Source organism: Mugil cephalus, chromosome 18 (assembly GCF_022458985.1).
Source record: "Mugil cephalus isolate CIBA_MC_2020 chromosome 18, CIBA_Mcephalus_1.1, whole genome shotgun sequence".
NCBI lineage: Eukaryota > Metazoa > Chordata > Actinopteri > Mugiliformes > Mugilidae > Mugil > Mugil cephalus.
The window spans coordinates 22,495,371-22,522,730 of record NC_061787.1 but is presented as its reverse complement, the minus strand read 5'-3'; the positions used below and the strand labels follow the sequence as shown (position 1 = coordinate 22,522,730).

General features: G+C 42.6%; 1 protein-coding gene across 3 annotated transcripts; it reads left to right on the top strand.

Annotated features, from left to right (window-relative positions):
• Positions 1-25,452, top strand: cip2a (cellular inhibitor of PP2A). Of its 3 annotated transcripts, none has more exons than XM_047612270.1 (22): positions 9-250; positions 469-584; positions 2,142-2,289; positions 4,172-4,284; positions 4,493-4,587; positions 4,681-4,777; positions 5,313-5,435; positions 5,837-5,982; positions 6,112-6,187; positions 7,044-7,283; positions 8,002-8,164; positions 8,247-8,394; positions 9,302-9,401; positions 9,500-9,618; positions 9,705-9,885; positions 10,237-10,311; positions 10,823-10,933; positions 11,261-11,457; positions 13,699-13,812; positions 15,551-15,633; positions 15,815-15,954; positions 25,061-25,452. In XM_047612270.1, exons 1-22 carry the CDS (start codon positions 157-159, stop codon positions 25,205-25,207), a joined length of 2,826 nt encoding a protein of 941 aa, XP_047468226.1. In that variant the 5' UTR covers positions 9-156; the 3' UTR covers positions 25,208-25,452. The 3 variants fall into 3 exon arrangements, 2 of the variants coding, with proteins under 2 accessions (XP_047468226.1, XP_047468227.1); XM_047612271.1 differs by having other exon boundaries at positions 10-250; positions 482-584; XR_007114759.1 differs by lacking the exons at positions 15,815-15,954; positions 25,061-25,452 and having other exon boundaries at positions 1-250; positions 11,261-11,318.
• The last annotated feature ends 1,908 nt before the right edge of the window (positions 25,453-27,360 follow it).

Genomic DNA, 27,360 nt, shown 5'->3' with positions numbered 1-27,360 from the left:
TTTAAAATCTGTATATTCATTTTTACATATTCACTTAATTACTTCTTTAAAAAAATAATAGTGAAAGCATTTTTTAAAAAAAATTTGCATACTTGTAAATATTAGCTTTTCGAGTTTAGGTTAAGTATTTTTTTTCTCCCCTTTCTCGTACATGGTATGCCCCCTACCCGTTCAAACCTCGAAGCGGGAGGCTGTTGTGTTGCCGGGTTGTTTATGATTTTCGATAAAAGAAAAAGAAAAAGCATCACAGGTAGTCTTCAGCAATCAAACCCAAACATTCCAGTATTTGGTAATACGTGCGCAGTGATTAACATTTTGATCCAATATTTTAAACATGTGTTTCGTTTCTGCAGTTACGAAATGTTGAGATAAAAATGCTAGCAAGCGTTAGCCTCCTTCAGGATCAAGACGGACGTTGGTTTTGTGAGCTAATGTTTTGTTTTGCTGATATGGTTTTATAGAGTGTAGTTTTGTTCCACAGGATGGACATGACAACGTGTCTGAAGTCTCTGCTGCTGGCCATCCAGCAGTACAGAGACAGCAGGACAGCGCAAAACGCAGCGCAGCTACAGAAACATGTGGAGGTAAGCTATAATGTTAAGTCTAATGAATGAAGGCTCATTATTCATCCATACTGACTGTAATCATTTTATGAACGTCTTACGATCATATACTTGGAGTCGGTATTACATTAGACCGATGCAGGTTACTAAATCATGCTTTTACCTTTGTAAACAGGATAAATAGATACTTTATTTATCCCGTGGGCAAATCTTTGTCCAGTAGCTTCGTCGCATAGAAACAGATAGGTTACACAATAAGTTATTTAACTTATACAATAATATGAATATATAATGTTGTGTAAAAAGTATACAGTAATCGCAGCATTGACCACAGTCCAGTTGGTTCCTCACAGGGAGGCGTTGTAGAGACTTATGGCCCGAGGAGAAACCTCAACCTGTCCATGGAGCAGGACAAAGACAGCAGCCTGTCACTGAACAAGCTTCTCTGTCTGATTGTGGTGTCGTGTAGAGGGTGGTGGACATTGTTCATGATCGACCGGATTTTATTCAAGGTTCTTGCCTCTGCCACTGATGTCAGGGACTCCAGGTCTTCTCCCACTATAGAGTGTGTGTATCAGTTTGTCCAGTCAAGAGGTGTCGTTCTTAGTGCTGCCTCCCCAACACACCGCAGCATAGAAGAGGACATTGGCAAACTGGTAAACTATGTTACAATGGCTATGGCTATGTTAGCCGACCAGTCCAGTTTGTGATCCAGATGAAGACCCAGGTACTTATAGATCTGAACCACCTCTACACACTCCTTGGTTTTAGCTGTACTGATCAGATGATGGTTCGCTCCACACCATGTGACAAAGTTGTTCACTAGATCCTGGTCCATCCCTGCTACACCCCACAATCATGTGTTGCTTGCAGTGTGATAGTTGAATTGATGTCAAGGCTGCCTAAAATGAGGGTTTTACAATGATGTGTGTTCTAAAATATATAAACTGATTCATTTTCTCTTTTACTGATGAAGAAATTCACATCATACATATCAGAAGGTAATGAAAATACAGCAAGGCATAGTTTTGCATAAGACATTCATTAGAAGAAAGAATATCATAAAGCATAAATATGGCTCAAAATAGTGACAGTTAAAATATGAGAGTGAAAACTGCATTACAAGACATGTCCACAGCATGTGGGCAAAACAAGCAACAGGCCTGATTCAGAAGGATTCCTCACAGGATTCCTCACAATCCATCCTATCTAAATCTGGGAAAAATCTTCTACCTTATCTTTATATTTATAGTTTAAGGTGAAATGAGACAGAAATTATAAGTGAAAACATGCAGGTGCTACTTACAACGGTGGGAATGGATTAAATATAAGTGCTGACAAGATGAATTTTCTTCACTTGAATCTACAGTGAAACAAAAAGACCTAAGATACATTTTACATTACATTTTGGCTATAATACTATGGAACTCTGTTCTATGCTTGTATTTAGCAGATGTTAGATATGAAAACAAAAAAGAGTAAATATGTTTCAGACATATGTTTGTGGTTACAAGCGCAAACGTTGGTAGGGATCGAGTGCTCATAATATCCTAGTTATATATGTATGTGTGTTTGTAGGAGGTTTCAGGCCTGAGATGTGACCAGCTGCTGTCGTCAGGCCAGGTTCTTCCCACTGAGTGTGTGAGTGGTCTGGTGGAGCTGATTGGAAACCCAAACACCAACCCTGCCCTGACGAGTTCCATCATATCCCTGCTAACACAGCTAGGTAGACTTTACCTGTATACACATACAGTACACACTGCTACCTGCCTCCACTGTGGACTACAGGATGTTTCTTTTTTAGTAAGAGTTATACAAACATGAAAGATATTCCTTCCAGTTACTTTTAAAGGAGACAAGTGTGATTATTTTGCGTTAGCATGTATTAACAACATGTGATTGGGGCCTTTCTGTGTGGAGTTTCCAACTCCTCCACGGCCCTCTAGAGGATAAACGGTTATATCACATGAGATGTATTAACTAGGGCCTGACTGATAAATCAGTCGATTATAACCATTAGAGAGTAATCGTCCAAAAGTTGGACGATTGATGCAGATGTTAACACATATTTTTCACCAATATAATGTAGATAATATGTCTTTTATGTCCTTTTGTTACGTATCGATTAGAGGATGCTCTGACTCTTTTCATGTCATTCTCCACAGTCACTTCACAGCAGAGTGAAGTACTACCGAAGAGCAGACAGTGCATTTACTTCACCAGCACGTTACAATATTTGCCTTAATAGCTGCATTTCCATTACAGTTTTTTGCAAAATAAAAATGATATTTCTGAAATTTTGATGAAGTAAAATTACGCTTTTGATCATGTTTCCATTGAAAGGTGTTCTGCAAATGAGCTGTAACTCTCGCATAGTCTTGTCTCGTGATATCCGAGAATTCTCTTAAATTCTCGTCATGCCATCTTCACTTTAAGGAAGATGGACTTCAAATGATCTGGTCATCATCTCCGTAGACAGGGAAATGCAAAAAAATGTTTCTATTGCAGTTTTGCGATAAACTTTTACATCGATACGTCTGAAACAACACCTCATGAGAGCTTAAGTGTTTTAGCGATATTTGAGAGGTTTTTCGAAATGTTGGTGTTTCCATTAGTAGTTTTTTATGCTGTATGATGTTTAGGTTTTGTGCATTTCTAGGGGTAATGGAAATGCTACTACTAGTTAGTGAAATAAACAGTGACCCAATGACGTGCCTTATTCTGTCTGTCGCTCTTGACTGATATGTTAGCAACCTAAAGTTAGGATAACTGGCTTAAATACTACCTTGCTGAAGACTTTAACCAAGTGGCAACCTCCCAGTCTGAGCGATGAAGCCAATGCGGAAGTGCAAAAAAACTGCAGTTCATCGAGTGGCCACTTGAGGCTGGCTGCAAAAGGGAGCAAATCCCCATAGACCCCCTGTACAGGGGTGAACACATTTGTTTATTTTTTATTAAGGTTTAAAATTCTGCATAATTAAGGGGGTTCCTGCTATGAGTGACCGGCGGTAGCCTGAGCTAACAGGTAGTGGAGAGTTGGGTGGGTGGGTCTCAATGTCCGACACAACCCCCCACGTCCACATTGGGATTATACGCGTGTGGGTAGTGTAAAGCTCATCTCAGAGCTATAGCTCTGGCTCATCCAACATGGTGACTACAGACTCCGCCCACTTCGGGCTTCATTTTTGAGGTTCAGAAATGGGTGATGTCGCGATGGGTTTGTCCTTAGTATAAACAGTCAATAACTTTACCCAAGTCAGTAACGGCACATTGAACGTAATGGTAACATTACAGTACCCCACTAGATAAGCAAATTAGCATAACGTGTTGCCGCTGTACAAAAAAATGGGCTATATTTATTTTCAGCAGCGCACCTACTGTGTTTTTTTTCTTATGCCATTGAGGAGAAAAAAGCATTTCCAGTATCAGTTAAAGAACAAGTGTTTGAACTATATTTAGGCCATAATTTTCTCTCTCTTTTTTTAGAATCTATGTCAGTCAGGCCCTAGTCTTAACAACAGCATGAGTCAAAATAATAGTCATAATAACAATAATAAGAGCTACCTATTAAACATCTTCTTTCCCCACTGGCATATTGTCCTCTACAGCATCTGACAATCAGAGTCGGGAGATTCTTCACAGCAGCTACAACCTCACCAGCACCCTGGCAGCTGTTATCCACTGCTACAGTAGCACACCAGGAGAGCCTCTGGTGCTGCAGGTTAGTCCATTAATGCATTCTACACAGCTGAGAGCAGGGGACAAAACAACAAGATGCAGTCAAGTAGGACTAGTTGGAAAAAGTGTTATCTAGGTTCGCAGTTTAACTTTCTCAGCTGGGCATTATAATCATCTGTCTTGTAGCTAGTAAAGAATCAGACCTGTGCATCTTAATTTCAGTAACAGATTTGTAATATTTATGTCTTCAGTCCCTACAGGTGCTACAGAAACTGACATACAACACTCGCATCTTCCAGTTGACAAACTACATCCATGAGCTCATAGCTTTTCTCATGACCAACATGTAAGGACCACACCTCATATGCCCCAGTGTTATGCATTGAATATAATAGATTGTTTTTCAATTAACCGTGCAACTTTATGTCTTTTTACATAGCCAGTCTCAAAATGATGATGTTGTCATGCCATGCCTGGGCCTCATGGCTAATCTTTGTCATGATAATCACTCAGTGCAGAGCTACATCAAGTCTCTGGTGAGTCTCTGCTAAATCACTCAAGATGTCTATATGTGAGAGTACCAGAGTTTGATCAATGCAAATTTTTGATTGTAATAAAATAATGATAATGTTTAACAACATTTAAAACCACAAATTCTGCTATTTCACCATCAAAACAACATGTTAAAGTCCACTCCTTTTTATTGTTTCATAAATACATGGAAACGAGCTGTTTATTTTTTATGTCTCATTTCATCTAAACTTTTTAGTTCATTATCAACAAACCTTGTGTTTGGTGCTTAAATATGTTTAAAGCTTCTGATTTAGTGTCCCAGGGCTGTATGTTTTATGTGAGCCCACAATAGCAAATTTTATGTTGAGATTAAAATCCAGATATTTATAATTAGAGGTTAGTTTATCCTTATAGGCAAGAGTAGTCATTACTTGTGTGAATATCACGTAATGGAACCTGTTGTTGATGGCACACACAGTGTGAACATATTCAGGTTGTGGTTTCTTTTAAGTGTCTCAGTGTTTCACCTTATGTGTAATATTGTGTGTATTTTTGTAGGACAATGTGAAGCCATTCTACCGCACACTGATCAACTTCCTGGCTCACAACAGTCTGACTGTAGTTGTCTTTACGCTGTCCATCCTGGCCAGCCTCACTCTGAATGAGAAAGTTGGTGAGAAGGTAAATAGAAAAAACAAACCTGCTGCGAACAGTGTGCATTTAAAACATGCTGAATCTGTGGATTCTGGTCCGCACTTTTTAAATGTAAAAATTAATTAATTAATTTTTGCAGAAATATGCAGTATTTAAAAATCCTTTGTTTCGTTGCACACACATATGAAAAGTAAATGTGTTCCCTGTTCAAAAAGAGCACACATTTTAGACAGTGTACAAACATTTGTAAACAGTGTTGTATTAGTTTTTAGTATGATTTTTTTTATTTTATTTCAACAGAGCAGCTGTTTGTTCCTTTTTAGTTTCTTCCTCTTTTTACTTCAACATAAAATTCTTGTTGTTGATAAATGTTGCAATGTCAAAGTCCCAGCTTCATTCATGTCTGTATTTGTGTATTTTCTTGTCAGCTTTTTGATGCAAAGAACATCCACCAGACTTTCCAGCTGGTGTTCAACATCATCGTGAACGGTGACGGTACTCTGACAAGAAAATACTCAGTGGACCTTTTGGTCGATCTGTTGAAGAACTCTAAAATAGCAGACTACCTAACTAGGTACAGTCACAGATATTTAATCTTATGCTGGTTTCACAGTCTCACACATATCATTTATTCTCAGCGGTTGCTTCAAAACATTTGTTGTTTTGTTGTTGTTGTGGTTGAAAACCATTTTTCGATTTGTAGGTATGAGCACTTCTCAGCATGCGTGTCTCAAGTTTTAGGACTGCTGCATTCAAAAGACCCAGACTCTGCGGCAAAGGTGAGGCGAGATAAACTTACCATATTATAAACCATGCATGCCCCGCATTATTCTGTACAAACACAGACTGAAACCTTACTGTGTCGAGTGTGACGCAAATGGTAGTAACCAGACTGAAAAACAGCGCAGATTTCGGTACCACTGAATTTTTAATTACCACCAGTTAGCTCTGTGGCTGTGCCACACATGACGTTATGTCAGTTCTACACTTGCATGGATGGAAGTGAACCTTTAAAATGCCTAAGGTGAAACAGTCAAAAGTTCGACTGTACTTCACCCCAAACAATGCCGACTCCGCAACTTTCAATACGTGCTCGAAGGCAATGTTGTGAAAGGTAACACCTTGACTTTGATTAAACATCTGGCGATGCATACCATTTTTTCTTTTTAAATCTGAGAAATGCACTGTCTTTGCTAGCCTGTGAGACCCCACGCCACTGTTTTTATTATGATAATTAGTTTGTTGTGAACTTTATTTATTGATTAATTTATTTCTTAGTCTTAGCTGTATTTATATCATTTAAATTAATATTCCGTTTTCCATTTTATAAGCGCTGGTGTGCATCGTTTAAGTACTGGCAAGCAACTGTAGATGTTGCCGACACAAGTATGATCAAAGATGCATAGCTAAAAAAATGTAAACTGTCAAGGTGACTTCTTCATATTATCTGCATTAAAAAGTAGTTTGGACTTATGTATCAGGACTTCCCAGCTTCTGGAAATATTGGTCAGTGCAGAAGATCAGTAAAAAAACTAAATAAGATGTTTATTGTGGTAATTATCTTGAACTGTACAATCCCTGCTGGATTAAATCAGTCCAAAGTCCTCCATGTTGATGGATGTGTTCTTTTCGCAGGTGTTGGAGCTTCTCCTGGCCATGTGCAGTGTGTCAGGTCTGCGCTCGCTGCTGTGCGAGGTGGTTTTCAAACCGCTGGGTCCCAAACTCAGACCTGGAGGCAGAAAGCAGGTTGCGGGACTGGATGGTGGACGCAAGGCAGAGTGTGGGCTGGCTCTGTTGCAGTGGCTGAGCTCGCCTGTGGAGGGCGCAGAATCCTGTTCTCTGCACGCCATGCAGCTGTTGAATGAGCTGCTGAAGGTGTGGCTTCCACATTCTGACTGTCTCACATTGTTCAGTGGTTTTATTCTGCTAGTGTGGAGGCGGGGTGAGATTGTGTGGTTTACCTTTAAAAAGATTTCAACCGAGATGCAGCCGTGAGAGATAGGATTTACACTCACTTACCAAATAAATGGGTAGTCTAAATAATGGATTATACAGGAGTACTACAAACTAAAGTCTCCAAAATGAAAACACAGTTGAATCAACAGCTCTCTCATCTGTTTGAAGCATAACCTGCATGAAGCTAGGATTAAGTGCAGAAATTTGTTTTCACTAGTGTACCCAACAAAGTGAGTCTGTGCTAGTTTCTCACTGATTCACTTTGAAACGCAACAAATGCTGATCTTCAATATTACCGTTAATAATAGAAAGACTTCTATGACAATATTTATAGATCTATATTCTGATGAAATAACTACCTGCAGGCTTAAAATCATGACCCGTGTTTGTCACTGTTTGCATGTGTTGATTATCTCAAATATGAGATCTGATTCTGATATTGCTAAACATTTAAGGCAATTTTTAAAGAGCAACAAATTATTTAGGTTTGATGCTGTTACTTTGATATCAGATCTACTTTGAGAAAACCTTCAAAAATGTAGTGCACTGTTATATTCAAACAGTGTACCTAATGAACTGGCAAGTGAGTAGATATTTGAATGTCTTTGTATCCTGATGTGTTTCTCTTTTCATCCAGGAGGCGCTGGGAGCAGAGATTGTTCCCGATTGCATGCTAAGCTTTGTGGAAATGTTGCTTCCGACTCTGCTAGGGCTACTGAAAGGCCTTGATCCTGCCCAGGGAGACGTTCACCTGAGAAAACACTGCCAACGCATCACACACGTCACCAGTCTGCTGCTGAATATCCTTCACATGCCTCTGGAATTCTGCTCTTTTTATTTGTGTCTGTTTACTATTTGTTTCTGAAGCCTTAACTCTTCCACTCCTGTGTACGAAGGATTCCACAAGATCTTTGGTGTCTCAACAGGTTAGCGCCCAACTCTGCCTCTCCCAGGTTGAATCCCTCCTCTCCTGCTGCTATAGCAACAGCCCCCTCACCTGCATGCCTCCTGGCTCTGACAACGACCTCAGGTGAGCGAAAGGAACTCCTGATCATCAGGTTTACAGTACATGCTATTCTGAAAGAGGCACCTTGATGATGGTTGACACATTTCATTGTCAACTGAACTGTGCCATGCTTATAATGACTATAATGAATGAATAATTATTTACTTTACTGATTAGTCTTGGAACTATTTTGTCATTTTATCAGTTGTTTTTCAGAGGAAGATGCAGAAGATTTATGTTTCAAGCTTCCCAGATAAGAACGTTTTTCTGATTTTCTTTCCTTTTTGAAAAAAAACTATCTTTTAATTTTAAGATTCTTTTGTTTTGGACAAAACAAGACAACACTGTGTTGGGTACTGGAATTTTTTAGATTTAAAAAGATACTGTGTATATAAGAATAATGAATGGATAATGAAAATACAGTAGTCATTTATTGGGCTACTGAGTCACTCATACAGATCCATCACAGTGTATTGAAGAATATGCTGTGCTGGTATTTCTACTCATCTAGACTTCTGAAGGTGTGCTGTGGCAGCTACCACAAATACGTTAGCAGCAGATCCTTTAAGTTGTGAAAGGGTGTACATGTCTGCAGCAATACTTGGATAGGTGGTACATGTCAGAGTAACATCCACATGAATGGGAGCTCCCAAGGACTTCCAACTGAACATTGCTGTAACTTAGGTTTTGTTCAGACAAAGGCAAAATGTTCACTTACTGCCTGATATACCACACCCACTGACAGGAACCATGATAATGGTTGTAATGTTATTGCTGATCGGTGTGATTACATGCACAATCATGTAAAATGGATGCAATAACTTTGTGATTTACTGCTAATTTAACCCTGCAAAACAATTTGAATCCTTCTTCCATGACTACTGCTGTTGTGCACATACGTAAGGTTGACTATTGTGTGCTTTTTTTTCAGCCAGGTGCACGTAGAAGCTCTGCTCAAGACTCTGGAGTTGATGAACAAACTGAGGCAACAGGTGAAAAACATGGAGACGAGCTTCTACAGGATGTTACAGGTGCACATAAACTCACTCATCACTTTATTCACCCGTCTTTTACTTCCTCTCCCACTCATTATGTTTTTTGTTGTTATATTCTCTTGTTTATTCTTCAGGACCAGAGGATCGGGACTCCCCTCTCCCTGGCTCTGACATCCCACCACAGAGAGCATGTGCACACTGGACTCTCTCTGTTGTTTGAAGCCACGCCTCTCCCTGACTTCCCCGTGCTGGTGTGAGTTGTAAACAACATCAAAAAGAATAAATAACTAAATCGCCTCACACTCTGCTGTTATTGATTCAATTTATCAAACTGTTCAGTCTGGGAGAAAGCATCGCTGCTAACAACTCCTATCGCCAGAGGGAGGCAGAGCTGTCTGTCAAACGTGTTGCTGTGCAGGAAGTTGCGCCTCCAAGGATGAGCACCAGTGTACTGGACTCTTCCACTGGTTCCTCCAAGAGCATCCACAATCTGGTTGGGAAGATGCAGACTGGCTTAGAGGTTTAGTATGCATAGTTTGACACAGTTTCATGTCACTGCGGTGTACAAATATAAAAGTCTTGTGCATGAGGCCATGTGTTATTTTTGACATTGTCAGTGTCTTGCTAGTGAGTTAAAGAGATGCAGAACCATTCTGGTGTTTCCTTTGTATTTGAAGATATATTCATACCTTGTGGTATAAACTTTTTACAGGTCAAACAGATTGTCAACATCTAGTCTGTTGGGTTCAACACACCGGAATACAAATGATTTCAAATAAACTTCCATAAGAAGCATAAGGTTTTTTTTAAAAAAAAAAATGCATTTTAAGTTTTCACAGTGTATGACATTTCTGTGTGTTTGTTTTTGTAGCTGCAGGATCAGGTCAAGAACTCACACGTGTCTGAGATCATTGATGTTTATGAACAGAAGCTGTCCGCATTTGCTGTGAGTACATTTATCTTATGGTTAATCTTATGATAATTTTAATAGTTACTCCAAAAGGAGTTTTTAAAAAAGGTAACTATAGAGTTTCTTCCAGACATTTCAGTGCTCTTCCAAGTAGACAGGTAGGAAGTTGAAGTTTAAATGGGAAACTCTGTGGGTAAAACCCATCAGACATTTGCTTTGCTTGTTTATGTAAAAAAATTAAACTGGAGCAGCTATTAGCTAGTTGCCTTTTTTAACAAGAAAAAAAACTTATGCATTACCATTACCTGGATAACTGAGGACCTTTCACAGACTTAGTATATAACGAGTAACAAGTCACTTTTGATGAAGCAGTATTTCACTTCTCATCTCTTCTGCTTTTTGGTTGTTGTCCAAGTAGCTACTAGTTCATGTGCACAAGTATTTAACTGGATAATAATGACTGGATTCTAATGTTGAGTATTCATACAGATGAGACTTTACTGCTTTTTGAGTTCTGACAGTTTATATTTCTTTGTGTCTCCATTAGTCTAAGGAGAGCCGTCTGGAAGACTTGTTGGAGGCAAAAGCCCTGGCTCTTTCTCAAGCTGACCGTCTCATTGCTCAGTACCGTTTACAGCGAGCTCAGGCTGAGGCCGAGGTAATGTAAACATGGAGGGTTTCATATAAGGCTACATGAATATGGTTAATCTATTTTTTTTCCTTACAGATGTCTGCACTGAGAACCAGAGTTTAACCTTTGTAGATGAAAATAATAAGATTTAATTATGACTGCCATCAATTTCCAAAATTTAGTTCACGCCACAATGTAATTGATTATAAGAACCCTGTTTCAGTAATCGCAGCTTCTGATTCATTGAGGTTCAGATTTACACTGGATGTTGTTGGAGTAGTATATTGATATGATGAAAGCCATAAACCTAAAACCAACACTTAATATCTTGTTTTCCTTCCTGTGTTTCTGCAGACTTGTAAACTGGGATCTCTGCTAAAGGATGCTGAACGTCGGCGGGAGGATCTGCAGGGTGAGCTGAGCAGCCAGGTGCTGGAGGTGGCGCGTTGTAAGGCTGACATGGAGGAGCTGCTGCAGCACAATGACAAGCTGCAGCAGGACTCTGAGGAACACCAGGCCCTTAAAGGAGCCTACAACACCTTGCTCAATAGGTCAGAGAAGGCAGGAGAGAACAGTGTTTTTAATAATAATAAAAGAAAATACTAATAATGTTCCAAAAAACCTTAAGCTTGAATCTTAAACACAGAATTATTTCTGTCATTGCCAGTTCTCCAAATTACACCAGATAATATTTAATTTTTGTCGTATAACATTTTTTTATTCAATCAATCAATCAAGTGTTGGTGTATATAGCAATGTAAAGCAGTGCTTTACATTTCGATTGACTAAAACACATTTGGAAGCCCAGTGCAACTGCAAAACAGACCAGCAGGCTAGCAGTCAGCTACCAACTAGTAACCAACAAGAAGACACCAGCTTACTAGCCTAGCCAACAGATTGGGGTTTTCAAGTGAGCACCTCCCTTCGCCAATATTTCGTTAAATTATGCCCACGACACCCCAAGAAAGCCTAACAGTGGGCTCCGGCGTCATGGAGTCAACCCCCCTCGATGCAGCCACCACGCAACCATGTTACTTTCAACTGAGAGATTAGCTTAGCCCTACTACAACTACTAAGTACTAAAACTACTCAGCTAGCCTTACCTTTGACATGCTCTCCAGCTAGCGTGTTTCCTTCTTAGCCACAGTCACACTGCCAAGGACATGTTGTTTACTGCAACTCTCTGTTCTTTCCCGCTAATGCTTCGCACAGGAGAGCAATGGCAACTGACTGACCTCCACTGGCCACACACAGGCGCTCCAGCCTCGCTGCTCGACTTCTGACGCCATCTCTGCATACCTAGCTCTCTTGCGCTCATTAGCCTTCTCAACTCTGTCTTGCCACGGGACAGTAACCTCCACAAAGTACACTTACCTTCTCTATTTCTGATCACAGCAGCAGGTCTGGTCTCTGACGAGTATTCACTGTCTGTGAAAACTGGGATATATGGGAGTTGTAACGAGTGGTTATTTAAGTTACCTTTGCCTTTCTATCATCTTGAGCCAGTCTGCCCATTCTCCTCTGACCTCTCACCATAACAACATAACATTTTCATCCACACAACTGCTGCTCACTGAAATTCAAGCAATAGAACAATTGTACCTAATAAAGTGGCAAGTGAGTGTATAAGACTATGGCATAAAAGACAGATTGGAGGGATGTGTTCTTATGCTACGTTTAAAAGTGTCAATATTTCTAACTCCTCTCGGATCTACCAGCAGACTGTTCCACAGTTCTGGAGCGTAGTGGCTGAGAGCAGCATCCCCAAATGTTTTTGATTAGTTAAATGAGAGGAGTCAGGATCTGAGAGGCCTTTCTGGTTCATACAATACAAGCATCAGGTGCAAGTCCATGGAGTGCTTTAAAAACTAATAGAATAACTTTATAATCAATACGAAAACTAACAGGCGCCAGTGTTAGGATTTTAGAATAGGTGTAATGTCCTTCTGTTCTGAGTGAGAACTCATGGTGCTGAATTTTGAATCAGTTGCAGCTTGTTAATTGTATTCATTGGTAGACCAGAAAGGAGAGCATTGCAGTAGTCTAGCCTGCTAGTTATAGTAGTTATAAAAGTGTGAATTAGTTTGTCTGTGTTGCTCGGAGAGAGAAACGGCTTACTTACTTTTTATTGGTTTTAAGAAACTGAAATGTATTCCAGTCAGCACCCTTTGATGCCTGGAGAGTCAATATAAAGTGAAATACAGTGGTACAGTTTTTTTTCAAGGTCCTTGCATCTACCACTCATCCACTAAATGAACCTATGTTATACAACACACCTTTATGGAGCAGTCTAAGGACTTAGCTAATCTGCCCCATATAAAGCAAACAATGCAATTTTCAATGCAGTTTCTGAACTTTTTCACCAGTTTTCAGACCACCATGGCAAGGTTTTAGTTTCAGTCTGTATCTCTGTAACAAGAGGTGTGCCGCTGGGAAGGAGGAAAACTGTTCTGTAAAATAATACTCATTATTTCAATGTTTGAATTATTATTTCAGACTTTCAAAACCCTATTCAAGCTTTCTACCCTCGTTTCAGTCTTTTTACAGTTTATAAATATAGTGTTACAAATAGGAGAGGAATTTATGGCTTGAAAGCAATGCATTCTCCTCCATATTACCCCAGTAATCTGGCCAGCAGACACAATTCCGTTGCCCAGTGTGATTGGTCACCCTATATGTAAAGGTTCATGCTGTGAAGCTTTTAGGGGTGAATACACTCTGAGACTTCCTTATCATATGTATCCAAGCATATTTGGTTTGTTTAGGTGTGTAACAGGTTGTTGTGTTTTTAGGTTTAATGAGACTGAGCGGCTGCTGAAGGAGCTGCAGACGGCCCACATCTCTCTCACCAAACAGAACGACGTTCTGAGGAAGAACCATGAAGCACTCCAACTGCAACAAGACAAGTAATCTACGCACACACTTTAATACTTTCAGCGGATTTTCAATCAAGAGATAGCGTGAATACATACAGTCCTGCTCACCATTATTTGCACCCATGAAGTTTAAGTGCATAATGTGGAATATCTTCTGAAAAAAATGAATCATGTGAAACATTTCTTTTCTATAGAGAATTTGTGTTTGATACAAAAGAGCAAACGATAAACAACAATTTAAAACAAACAATGGGAGGAAAATATGGAAAAACCTAAAGCTTGCTGTGTCACTGGTATTGGCACCCTTTGCTGTAAATCAGTATGGAAACACGTCAGATTTACTGGTCACCTGTGGTTAATCACAAATGAGAATCACCCGTGAAAAATTGTCTGTGTCTATGTGACATGAATTAGCCAATGAATGATGACTTCCGTGTTTTAAATAGCCATCTGTTATCCCCTGTTCCTTTGTCACAATGGCGAAGACAAAGGAACTGTCTGAAGACGTCAGAAGTACGATTATTAGCAAACACAAGACCTCCAAAGGGTATAAGGCCACCTCAAAAGACCTGAGTATCCCTGTTTCAACAGTGCGTAATGTTATTAAGAAGTTTGCCAAGTATGGAACTGTCAAGAACCTCCCTGGACGTGAGTTGAAGAGAAAAATTGATGAGAGTCAATTCTTTGAGTCTTTGAAGGTTGGTGCGAATGGTGGAAAAAACACCACGACAAACATCCACAGACCTGAAGGCCAACCTGGAACAGTCTGGGGTCATGGTTTCAACAAGTACCATATGCCGCACACTAAATCAAACAGGGCTTCATGGGCGAAGGCCAAGGAAGACACCATTGCTGAGGAAAAGACATAAAAGGAACGACTAATCTTTGCCAAAGAGTACCTAGGCAAACCACAATCCTTCTGGGAAAATATTCTGTGGACAGATGAAACAAAAACAAAGCTTTTGGCAATGCACACCAACAGTTTGTTTGCAGATGGTGCAATGAAGCCAACAAGGAAAAGAACACCCTACCAACAGTTAAGCATGGTGGAGGATCCATAATGCTGTGAGGCTGCTTTTCTGCATCTGGTACTGGAACCCTTGAACGTATCACAGGACTCATGAAATCAGAGAATTATCAAGAAATTTTAGAGCGAAATGTCCTACCCAGTGTAAGAAAACTTGGTTTGAGTCAAAGATCATGGGTCCTCCAGCAAGACAAAGACCCAAAGCACACATCCAAAAGCACGCAGGAATGGTTGAAGAGGAAAAAAAGGACTGTTTTAAAATGGCCGGCAATGAGTCCTGATCTCAATCCGATTGAAAATCTTTGGAATGAGCTGAAATCTGCCATTGGGGAAAAGAAACCTGCAAACGTTCAAGAGCTTGAACAATTTGCAAAGAAAGAGTGGGAGAAAATACCAGCTGAGAAGTGCAAGAAGCTTATAGATGGCTGCAAGAAACGTTTGGAGGCTGTCATCACTGCCAAAGGGTGTGCAACCAAATATTAAAGGGGGGTGCCATTATTGCTGCACATGCTGTTTTCTGTTTCCTCTTTGAAATAACAATATGTAAGTTGAATAAATAAATTTTGTTTTGTTAAATTACTTTGGACCTCCAATTAAAAGATCCTGATGATATACATTTGGTACATTTCCATTTATTTCTGAAGATATTGTAGAGGTTTTGCAAAAAATTAAGGGGTGCCAATAATGGTGAGCAGGACTGTAGATCCTGATGGATGAACTGAACCCTAACTTTTAAATTAGGATGGTGTCTGTGATGGAGGAGAGAGAAGAGGAAATCAGATCTCTGCAATCAGATCTACAAAAGAGAAACAGCGATATCTCAGGTTGGTCTGAAATTTACCTCACTCAGTGTTGCAGCGCTGCTTTAAATACATCATGTATGCATTGTCTCATGTTTGGTCTGAGTACTTTAATCAGAGTACTAATGTTCCTTGAAACTTCTCAGTTGCACCTCTTCATTTTCTTCTGTTGTATTCAGTCATTGCTTTACTTTGTTGGTGGCAGGTCTGCGGGCTGAACTGCGGACTGAGAAAGAGAAGGTGAAAGAAAAGGACCAAGAGAGGAGAGACCTGGAAGAGACAGTGGATGTTTTGAGGAAGGAGCTAAACAAAACGGAACAGGCCAGGAAGGACGCCAGCATCAAGGTAACGACGAAAAGATTTAAAGTGTACATGAAACAAACGCTTTAATCTGTGTCAGTTCTGGTTACATCTAAAGTTACTTCTGCATTATCTCCCAATCTCTGCTTTACAATCGAAAGAAAGTATTATTTGTACGTTTATTCTATACCTTAAAGAGGACATGAAACACTAAACGTAGTTATGGAAATTTAAAGAAGTTCCCTCATACTAAAGAGTAACACAAAAGTTATAACACTGATGGCAAAAGGAAATTCAAAATCCTGCCATTTAAGTTTCACAATACAGGGTACCAACATAGATGACAGTAGCAAAATCCAAACCACTGGCGGTAAGTACAACTCCCCGTAGTCAGTGTTTATTTTGTGTTCCTTGCATTCAAACAGAAAGGGGGTGAAATGGCTAATGTTTGACAGGCAGACACATATATAATGTCCAACGCTACATAGAAAAAATGGATGAACGAGCCCACTCAGTGGCCTGAGGTGTCATACCAGACATTTACAATTACTTCACTGAATCTCCAGGTAATATATGACATCTGTCACTTCTCTGTGCCTTTGTCACTCACTCCCTCCCATCCTTTTTTCATTCTTTCAATAAACATGTATGAAGTACAGAACATGCACCCGTTTATATAACATCTAGGGCCTATGGGGCATATCACATTGATAAATGCGTAATTTATGTCCTCTGAGCACATTTATAAAGAAAACAAATCTTACACCACAGGTTTATGTGGCATAACCTTACAATGAGCACCACCCTCTCACCTCCTAGTATTACTGAAGCATCTTAATTTTACGGTGTCCTCTGTTATTTTGACACTTTGGAAATATACTTGGGACATAGTCCAGATGCTGGCAGTCATTCAGAGGGAATCCTGAGACCAAAAAAATAGTTTTTAATTGTGGTTGAAACAAATTTAATACAGTTTTGGTTAAATACATTCATCAAAAACACTTCATGTAACGTAACTTACGTAACTCTGCTCTGATGTTACTTACTGTCACTTCACTTTGGTATCAATATTTACTGCTTTGACATTTTAACATGAATTTTTAACTTTATAACTAACAACGACAACGACTGACATACTCTTGAATAACAGGGAAAGAGGAGCAGATTACAAAATGAATTAAAGCTCCTGGATGTTCACGAGAGTATAAAGTTAAAGAGTTTGCCACTGACATGACCTAACCTGTTACGGCTAGCTACACTCAAAAGGAAGAATCTTGAATCGGAATTTGCATTTTGCTTTGTTCTAAGTAGAACTTCAAAATCCAAAAAGAAGAAATGGGAGCAAGAGACCAAAAATGTTTGAGCAAGCACTTTATTGAACACAACAAATAGGCTGTTCATTCATCAGCTTAACAATGGGTTAGGGTTACGGTAAAAGAATGATGGATTTCATTGCTCATTGCTTAGTATTTTTTTTAATTTTTGTGAGGGGAGTTTGTCTTTTTTTTTTTTTTTTTTTTTTTTTGTGTTTTGAGCCATGGTTTTAAACATTTGATCATCTGACCAGTCACCATGAAGTGTTCCCAACCCTCTCCTCACTCCCGTCGCTGTCTGAGCCACTGAACCACCTCCATCCTCTGCAAAAATGGGTCTCTCAGCCTTCCTTCTTGTCAATAGTTTAAACGGGTAGGCCACTGGGTTAGTTGATAGAAAAATCACACTTTCTGCCTCGTCCTCTGACATATTTTCTCCCAAGCCGTTCTCCTTCTCCAACCAAATCTCACCCGATGATGTAGGGAGTAATGTAAAAAAAGATGGCAGAAAGTACGCCTCAAAACATATCATAAATGCATTTGAAAAGCATGGTAAAAGTGGTAAACACCGCATCCCAGTTTATTTCAAACCTGGAAACACACTAAGACAGAAACTGGTCCACCCCAAAGACAAAACATCTAGACAGAAACAGAGTAATGTAGTGTATGCGGTTCAGTGTAGTGAGGAATGTACAGACTTGTACATTGGGGAAACAAAACAACCCATCCACAAGTGCATGGCCCAACACAGGAGAGCCAGCTCATCAGGAAACGACTCAGCAGTCCACCTCCACCTGAAGGACAAAGGACACTCCTTTGAGGATACCAACGTCAAAGTCCTGGCCAGAGAGGACAGATGGTTTGAGAGAGGAGTTAAGGAAGCCATCTATGTCAAAGTGGAGAAACCTTCCCTAAACAGATGAAGTGGACTGAGATTTAATTTACCAACTATTTCTAATTCAGTTTTGACTTCTGTCCCCGAGAAGTTTCAACAACATTCACACTTTGAGCCTCCAGGCTCCCATGGACAATAGCCTCGTTAGAGCTCTATTCATAGGGTAAGTTAGCCTAGACACACAGTTCCCCCCATTCAAGGACAGGTAAGTACCAGCCATTATGGAAATTAGTGACCCCAGTTTCTGGTGGGTGTTACCCACAGAGTTTATTCCTATTTAAACCTCAAGTTCCCACTAGTTTATCAGAACTGAAGAAGCTACTCGGATGAGTGGCGAAACGTGTCCAGAATTTTATCAAGCTACCTGCTATAGTTTAATAAACTCCCCTCTGGAAGGGTTATCAGGACAGGTACGGCGGATACAACTCCAGTCACTTTTATGATTTTATTACGTTCACACGTACAACAAGAATCCACACGCTTGGTAGCTGCTAGCCCACGTTAGCCAGCTCGTTAGCGGCGTTAATTAGAAAGTAACATAGCAACGTTAATTAGGTTGTAAACCTGTAATGCAACATAAACACAAAACCCAAAATTAATGAATGAAATATATACTCATTCATGTGATATTTAAACACCAACAATGCTAGTCTGCAGCTACTCACCGGCAAGGCGTACCAGTCCAGACAATTAAGCAATGATTCGAAACCAGAAAGTGAGACACCTGCTGGCAAGTTCTACACCTCCCACTTGGCCTACTGATTCTAGAATCCAGGTGGGCCACTATAACCAGTTCGAACAGTTAAACTTCTAGTTATGACATTCACCCCATAACTATAAACATAACTTTGCATTCCAGGATATGAATGTATCATGTTACATTATGAATAACTATAACCTCAAGGTGATTTTAATGTCCATAAACAACACACTTTGTCCTTGATGACATGACGGCATCCCTTACCGAAACACACCACCAGCCTTCAAGAGGATGGTGGCAGGGGGGGTCTTGAACCTTTACCGAAACACACCATGGTGGGGATCCTTTACCGTCTTTTACCTTCCGAAACACACCATGGTGGGGAAGTCTTTTCTTGCTCTTCCACTGGTAGCAGAACCACCAACCTCCTAACGTCCCTGTGGAGGGTGGTGGAAAGACAGTTCTCCGCACCTCGGCTTCTTTTGGCCTGTCCGCCGAAAACTGGACGGCCTTGGCATGTTCTCACCTTCACGTCCCGTACTATGCCCTTTGCATCAGGACACGCTTCGATGACTCGACCCAGCCTGAACTGGCCCCTCAGCGCGTTCTGGTCAGCTAACCACACCAGGTCCCCGGTTGTGACGTTTCTAGCAGGCGCGTGCCACTTCTGCCGGATGTAAAGGCCCGGACCCGCCAGCTGGCTCCACCGCTTCCAGAACTTGTTGACCTCGATCTGGATTGCTCTCAGACGCACAATGGGGTAAGTTGGATACTCAAAACCTAGGGAGTCTCCCCTGGGTCCTGCACGACCGAGCAGAAGAGAATTGGGGGTGATGACCTCCACGGTCTCTTCCTGTACCTGGGCTCTGGCACCGATTGGCCTCTCATTTGACAGGTTTGCTGCCAGGTAGAGGAGGGTCTGGAACTCCAACGCCGTCAGGTTACCTTCCTCGCCAACGCTGCTTAATGCTCTCTTGAGTACGCGAACAGCTGCCTCAGCTGCCCCATTTCGGTGGGGAGAGTCTGGCGGGTGGAATACCCACGACCAGTCCGTTCCTGCAGCTGCCGCCTCCTTCTGGACCTGATCCCTGTCAATGCTATTTAGGAACTCATAAAGCTCCTGTAAAACTGGCCTAGCACCCACAAAGTTGGTTCCTTGATCCGACCAGAGCTTCCTCGGGTGACCCCTGAGAGCTGTGAAGCGCTGGTACGCCTTCAGGAATCCTTCTGTCGACAGATCCTCGACGATGTCTGCATGCATTGCTCTCGAAGCCATACAACTGAACACCACACCCCAGACTTTCATCCTCGTTCTTCGTCTCACAGTGTCTTTAACGACGTAGGGGCCGAAGAGGTCCAGGGCCGTAAACTCGAAGGGTGCAGCTGGTTCAGTTCGTTCGAGGGGAAGCTCACTCATCACCTGTTTGCACATTTTCGCTCTGGTCTTTCGACAGTGCATACAAGAGTCAATGACATTTCTGACAATCTTTGGTCCTTGCATCACCCATGCTTTTGACCTCACCCGGAGGAGTGTACCAGCAACACCTTCGTGGTTAGCTTCATGCGCCTCTCGTGTGAGAAGGGTGCTGATCCAAGCGTTGTAGGGGACTAGGGGCACAACGGTCCCTCCCTGGGTAATGGCCTGGACTCTACCATAGCATTGCAGGATCCCCGAAGCTTCATCCCTGCTGACAACGAGCCTATTAAGTGTCGTCACAGGAAACACAACTCCCTTCTGGGCAGCAAGGCACAGGTCTTGGAACGCAGCTTTGCATTCCTTTACTGTCAGTACTGCCTCCCACTTTGCTGGCATAGAGGCCCTCCCTATGCAGGCCAACCATTTCTTCACAGCTCTTCGAACATAACCGACTACTCCACAGAGCTTGGCTAGAGAACTGCACCTTTTTGATCCACTTGGTCTATGAGCGTGGCTCCCCACAGTGACCCTGTCTCCCTGGCTTCGGTTGAGGTCTGTTTTATCTCATTTCCTGAGGACGCTGGAGCCCCACTAACTCCCTCTGTGACTACTGAGCCTTCCCCACCAGGACTGTCAGGGTTTACCAACATCTTGGCTCGAGCTCTGGTGAGGACTGCTGAAAAGCTCTTTCTCTGATGTCTCCCATCGCAAGTAGAGCACAGCGCCATAGGACTCACAGCTCCCGTCAGAAAACGTGATTCCCCAGGGTTTACCCCTCCAATTGAAGGGCGTGAGGCTCCTGTGGAACTTGACACTACTCAGACAAACGTACTCCTTAAACAGTGCGATTGCTTTTCCTCTGAGCTCCTCAGACAGGGGTTCATCCCAGGTGTCTTTACTGAGCTTGCCAGCCTCCTGGAAGGCTCTTCTCACAAGGATCACTCCTTTCTGTTTCAAGGGTGTTGCTAGTCCGATTGGGTCATACAGCCCGGCAATCTGGCTCAGTAGAACACGACGGGTCAGTGGGTTTGGCGTCTTTACTTACACTTCTTCTTCTCTGAGGTCAATCTCAGTTCTCATCTTCTTCTTCCTTCTGGAGAAGTTGATAGAGACCATCACGAAAAGTTTGTCCTCTTGCACCAGGTACCCAACCCCCAGGGCTTTGTTGTCTTCCTCCCTTAGTTGGTTAGGCAACATCAGAGTCACTGGCTCGGACTCTGTCCCGTCCCGCCTCCCACTTTGACCGGACCGGACCCAGGGCTTGAGGTAGAAGCCTCCTGTTTTCAGTATCTTCTCCACTCCCTCCAGGATCTTGTCCAGACAGTGTGAGTCATTGTGGGACGTGAGAAGGTCATCGACATAGGAGTCTTCCACGATGACCCTTCTTTCCTCCACCATATCAGAGAACTGGGGCAACTTTGCGGTCTCTCGCATGGCAACCTGTGCAATGCACCCTGCCGGTTTGTCCCCCATGTTCACCCTTACGACAGCATAGTCCTCAATCTCATCTTTTGGTGAGTCTCTCCACAGGAACTGATGCACATGGACCTCTTGTTCCTCCAGCCATACCGAATTATACATCTTGGTGATGTCACCGATGGCTGCGTGTTCTCCTTCCCGGAATCTGAGGAGCACTGCTCTGATGGGATTGAGGACGTCTGGCCCTTTGAGCAAAATGCTGTTCATGCTCACCCCTCTGAACTCCTGGCTGCTATTCCAGACGAGGCGCACCGGCGTAGTCACAGAGTGGGGGTTTGGTGCCGTTAGGTGGCTCACCCACCACACGGCGCCATCCCAGCTGTCCATCACATCCTTGGTGAGCTTAACAGCAGCTCCCCTCCTAACCATTTCGTGAACTTGCCTCACGTAAGCTTCTTTCCACATGGGGTCTTTCATGAGCCACTTCTCAGGCCTCAGGAACGTTGCCTCCACAGCCTTTCGATTGTTGGGAAGAGAAGCTGGGTTTTCCTTCCAGGGGTACATCGCGTCCCAGTGTGGCTGGTTGCTGTGGGTATCACTCTCCCTGAAGGTCAGACCTGCCCTAATTATCTCCAGGTCTTTCTCATCGGCCAGTGACATCTCCTTTCCTCCCGGTGGGCACTTCCCATAGCGACACCCTCCACAGACAGGATCACAGGCAGCTCCGATGCTATCCCATTTTAGCCACTCAAGGACCTCTTTATTGCATGCTGCTGTCGTTCGAACCTGCACGCTTGTTCCTTGTTCCGAATGACTTCCCGGCCTTCCCACAAAGTGTTCTTCAACTTTGATGGCTACCGTCCTCATGGAGTGTGTGAAGTGCGTCTTTGAGTGCCATGTGGTCAGCTCCACTTCTTCGAAGATGTCTGGATGCACACCACTCACGGTCTTCCCTAGAGGACCATCCCATAACACCAGGTCACCAACCCTTTGCAGTCTTTGTGGAGCTAATCGGCCTTCACGAGTACTAATCAGTAGATCGATCTTCTCTGGGCGGGCCAGTCCTCCCGGCTTAACTTCAGGGAAAAAACGCTCCAGCCGCTCCGATCTCACCACTCGATCCACTTTGGCGATGTCTTCCATCCCGTAGCAGATCATCTCGTGGAACTTCAGGGTTCCTCGTGAGGTCCACACCTTTATCGTCACAAGATATCTCTTTGTATCAACTTTCACCTTCATCGTGCCGACACCATACACAACAAGTGAGATTGGTTCACCGGTCAGTCCGAGTCTTTCTGCAGCTTGGTGCGTGATGTAATTAGTGTCGGAGGCAAGATCGACCAAGGCTCCTAGGCTGTCTCCTCTCTTTGCCGTGACAGGTACGAGCATCATGAGGACTGGATGTTCTTTTAAGCCGCTCTGTTCTATCAGACTCTCGCCGGCACACACTCCCAACGTTGCCTTGTTTGTACAAGCTCTGCGGACAGCTTCCAACTGGCGGGGAGTCAGACCTAACTCTGCAAACACGGCCTCTTGCACCCTCTGTCAGACCACGGGGTCCCCTCTTCTCCTCTGCTTTGTCTTCCCTTTTTGCAGCATCCTTCCTTGTTGGTGCCTTAGGGCAGAGGAAATAGTGGTGGTCCACCGGAGTGTCGCCTTTCTTACACTCCTCCTTACGACAGAGGAACTTTGGAGTGCAGGCACTGTCGACCACGTGAACATCCAGGCACTTTGTGCATGCTTTTGCCTTTTTCACTTGAGCTTTCTTTTCAGACAGATTGGCCTTCCTGAAAGTTTTGCAGCGAAACAGTTTTCCTACATGTTCTTCATCACCACACACAGCACATGGTATCTGCTGGGTGTCTCATTTCACTTCACTTGCTGTCGTTTTAGTAAACGACTTCTTTTCTCTCCATCTGTCACCTGGCTTCTCCCGGCCGCTTGGTCTCTCGGGAGTGTTAGCAGGCCATGGTTTGCTGGGTAGCAACTGCTCCAACCTCACAAGTAATGACTTCCAGGAATCACTAGACTCACTTTAGTAAAGGACTCGTTCGAAAGAGTCGTTCGAAACAAACGACTCGTCCGCGAACGACACAGACGTCTTTTGCCGGCGGCTATAGCGTGGTGCGTAAAGTCACTTTATCAGCTCCGCAGCTTTTATACTATCCACACAGCCTTACTCACGGTTGTGGAAGTCATTCAGCTTCTTAACGGCCCCGTTAGCTCTCGGCTTCGGCCCCTCCGTTGTAGTTGCGTTGTTGACGGCAACTTTCCAGACTCCGGTCTCCGCTCCCGGCGCCGGCCCTTAACGATGGCTGTTCTCCGCTCGGGGTCCGTGTACTCTCTTGCACGGCTCCGACGACGGTTTACAACTGTCCAGAATTTTATCAAGCTACCTGCTATAGTTTAATAAACTCCCCTCTGGAAGGGTTATCAGGACAGGTACGGCGGATACAACTCCAGTCACTTTTATGATTTTATTACGTTCACACGTACAACAAGAATCCACACGCTTGGTAGCTGCTAGCCCACGTTAGCCAGCTCGTTAGCGGCGTTAATTAGAAAGTAACATAGCCACGTTAATTAGGTTGTAAACCTGTAATGCAACATAAACACAAAACCCCAAATTAATGAATGAAATATATACTCATTCATGTGATATTTAAACACCAACAATGCTAGTCTGCAGCTACTCACCGGCAAGGCGTACCAGTCCAGACAATTAAGCAATGATTCGAAACCAGAAAGTGAGACACCTGCTGGCAAGTTCTACAAAGCGTCTTCAAGAAATTCTACAAGTCCAGCTGACCTTATTCAACGCTTTTTTGGATTACCATGACCTGGATGACTGAGAACCTTCACAGAAATTTGAAAAGCTGATTTTCTTTAAAACGGCTGATTTTTGCGATGTTATATATGTTATATTTCGGTATTATGTTTAAAATATGTACACATACTGTGATGGTGTCTGTTCTGTTGTTTTAAGCTAAAATCAATGTGACCTCAAAAGGACAAACGACCAGGAAAATGAGAATTTTAAAACATTTTCATGTTTTCTTCAAAGGCTTCAAGCCTTCAAAGTACTTGCCCTATGTCCACCTCAGTACTAAGCGTTGTTTTTTAGTTAAATAAATGAGTAAAACAATTAAATCATTTCCCTCTAAACAAGTCATCTTCCCTACCCAGAATATTTGTGACAACCCTCGTGAGACCCTTGTGTAAACACCGAGATACAAAAATGTATAATACTGCGACTGTAAAATGAATGAAAAATATCCAAAGCGGTGATTCATAGCATGAATGTCTCGTTTTAGTATTTCTGTGTGTCTAAGAGCTCCTGCCCTCAAAGAAAAAATATGTGTCTGCTACTGTTACACACTACACTATAACTATTTGCTGTTTTCCAGGCATCATCTCTGGAGCTGCAGAAGAGCCAACTGGAGGCAAAAATGAAGCAAAAAGAGGATGAGCTGAACAAACACTCTGCGATGATTGCCATGATCCACAGCCTCAGCAGTGGCAGGGCAAAAAACGACGTCAACCTGTCACTCTGAGCACTGCACAGCGTTCAAGATGGGTGACAAAGGAACAACTAGTTTTGAAAACAAAAACAAACTCTACTTATTAAAGTTTAAGGACTGTCAGATACATTTTTAACATTTGATCTGCTTTTAGTTTTTAATGCGTCATAAAACACATTTAATGAATTATATTAAACCAAAACCTTTGTTTGTCTTCTTTGTCCTTGTTTGTATCAATATCTGTGTTTCGTAAATAAATTATGTATTGATCTGTGTAAGTCTTGTCTGCCCCTCATTCGTATTAGACACACTTTTTTGATGTCAGCAACTTAAAAATGGATCAGATTGAATCCAAAAAAGTTGTTCTTGTGCAGAAATAATATAATTTACACAATTTAATACCTCCTCAGTATTGACATGGCAAACTGGGGACGACTTCCGGGTTACGCCATGTGGCGGTAAGACGCACGTTGTCTGAGCTCCGCATCTTTTCAGTTTAGTTTATTCTCAAAATACCTTTCATCGTCACATAGTGCCTAATCCTGAAACGACTACTTCGCTTAACGAAACTCCTGAGGCAGAATGAGTAAAGCGGGTAGATCGGGCGGTAAAACTGAAAAGCAGCAGGGTGCCAAAGCCTGTAGCAGAATGGCGGAAGATCCTGTGGCACCATTAACGACGGAGACGCTTGTCCTAGAACTTGGAAAAATGAGAAGGGATATGACCGCCGAACTCAACGCTTTACTAAATAGCTCACTGGAACCTATCCGGTCGTCGGTCGAATCCTTCCATCTGAGCTTGGCGGCACAAACTTCTACTATCAAAGAGATGGAGACTAGCTTATCCGACCACAGCGACAGGATAACGCAACTAGAACTGGACGTGAGCGGGCTCCAGTCTGACCTGGGATCGGTGGTGAAAGAGAATACAGAGCTCAAGGCAAAAGTGGAGGACTTGGAGTCCCGCTCAAAACGCCAAAATGTCCGTATGCTGGGACTCCCGGAGAACGTGGAGGGAAAAGATGCGAGGGTCTTTATGGCCAAGCTGTTCGCTGATTTACTGGGAGACCTGCTCTCTGGACCGCCTGAGCTGGACCGCGCACACCGCAGCCTGCAGCCGAAACCCCGACCGGATGATCCTCCACGTCCTGTTATCGTCAGGTTCCACCGCTACATGGAGAAAGAGGCTGTTCTGAGGTGGGCAAAGTCACATAAGGACTCTTCTTACAATGGCCACGGAATCAAAATCTACGAGGATTTCAGCGCAGCGGTGGCGAGGAGGCGAGCAGCATTTAACCCGGTCAAGGGGCTTCTCTACCGGCGGGGAGTGAAGTTCGGTGTGCTGTACCCAGCGCGCCTCCGAGTCACCCACAACAACAGGGAGCACATCTTCAACTCTCCCGAGGCCGCGGAGACTTTCTACCGGCAAATTTTCCAGCCTAGGAGGCTCTAACGATGGAGTAAAAATACATTCAGGTGACGCTGCTTTGGCTAAGGTATTAGTTACAATATGTTATCGGACTTTTGTTGGCCTGCTGTTAAAGTTACGTTCATTCTTGTTCGTTATGACAGTAGCAGTAGTCCTAACCATTTTTGGTTTTATGTGTAGCGTTGCTGTAGGCTTGGGGCTATGCAATGGCACTTTATAATTTACAGCCTATCTGCAATACAACTACTACTGTGCAGGCACCTGTGCACTGTTATGTTACTGAGTACAGCCTCTTTAAAGCTCGCGGTTGCGACGCGTTTCTCAGGATGCTTTATCTCTCCCCTGGGTTGACTGTAATATTCAGGGTATTAAGAATACAATGTTAGGAGCAGGTAACACCACATGATTAACCGGTTGTATGTACACTGGCTCTGGCAGCTCGTCGGTTTTATTCGAGCGGGCATCAGACATATATTACTGTATCTCTCAACAGATGTAAGCTATATGTGGGGAGTGGGGTGGGGTGGGTGGGGCTGGCGCCTTGTTCGGTGTTTTTTTTTTTTCTTTTTTTTTTTCTCCTGTTTGTTTGCTTGTTTGTTTGTTTTTTTTTTTGTTTTTTCCCTTTTCCTCTTTCTTTACCTTTGGTCCCAAACTACTGGTTTCACTAGGTCTTATCTACCTTGTGTATCATAAATGGCAAATGCTTCTGTTGTGCCAGGGGGAGTAGCCGGACATAAAATTAATATTATTACTTGGAA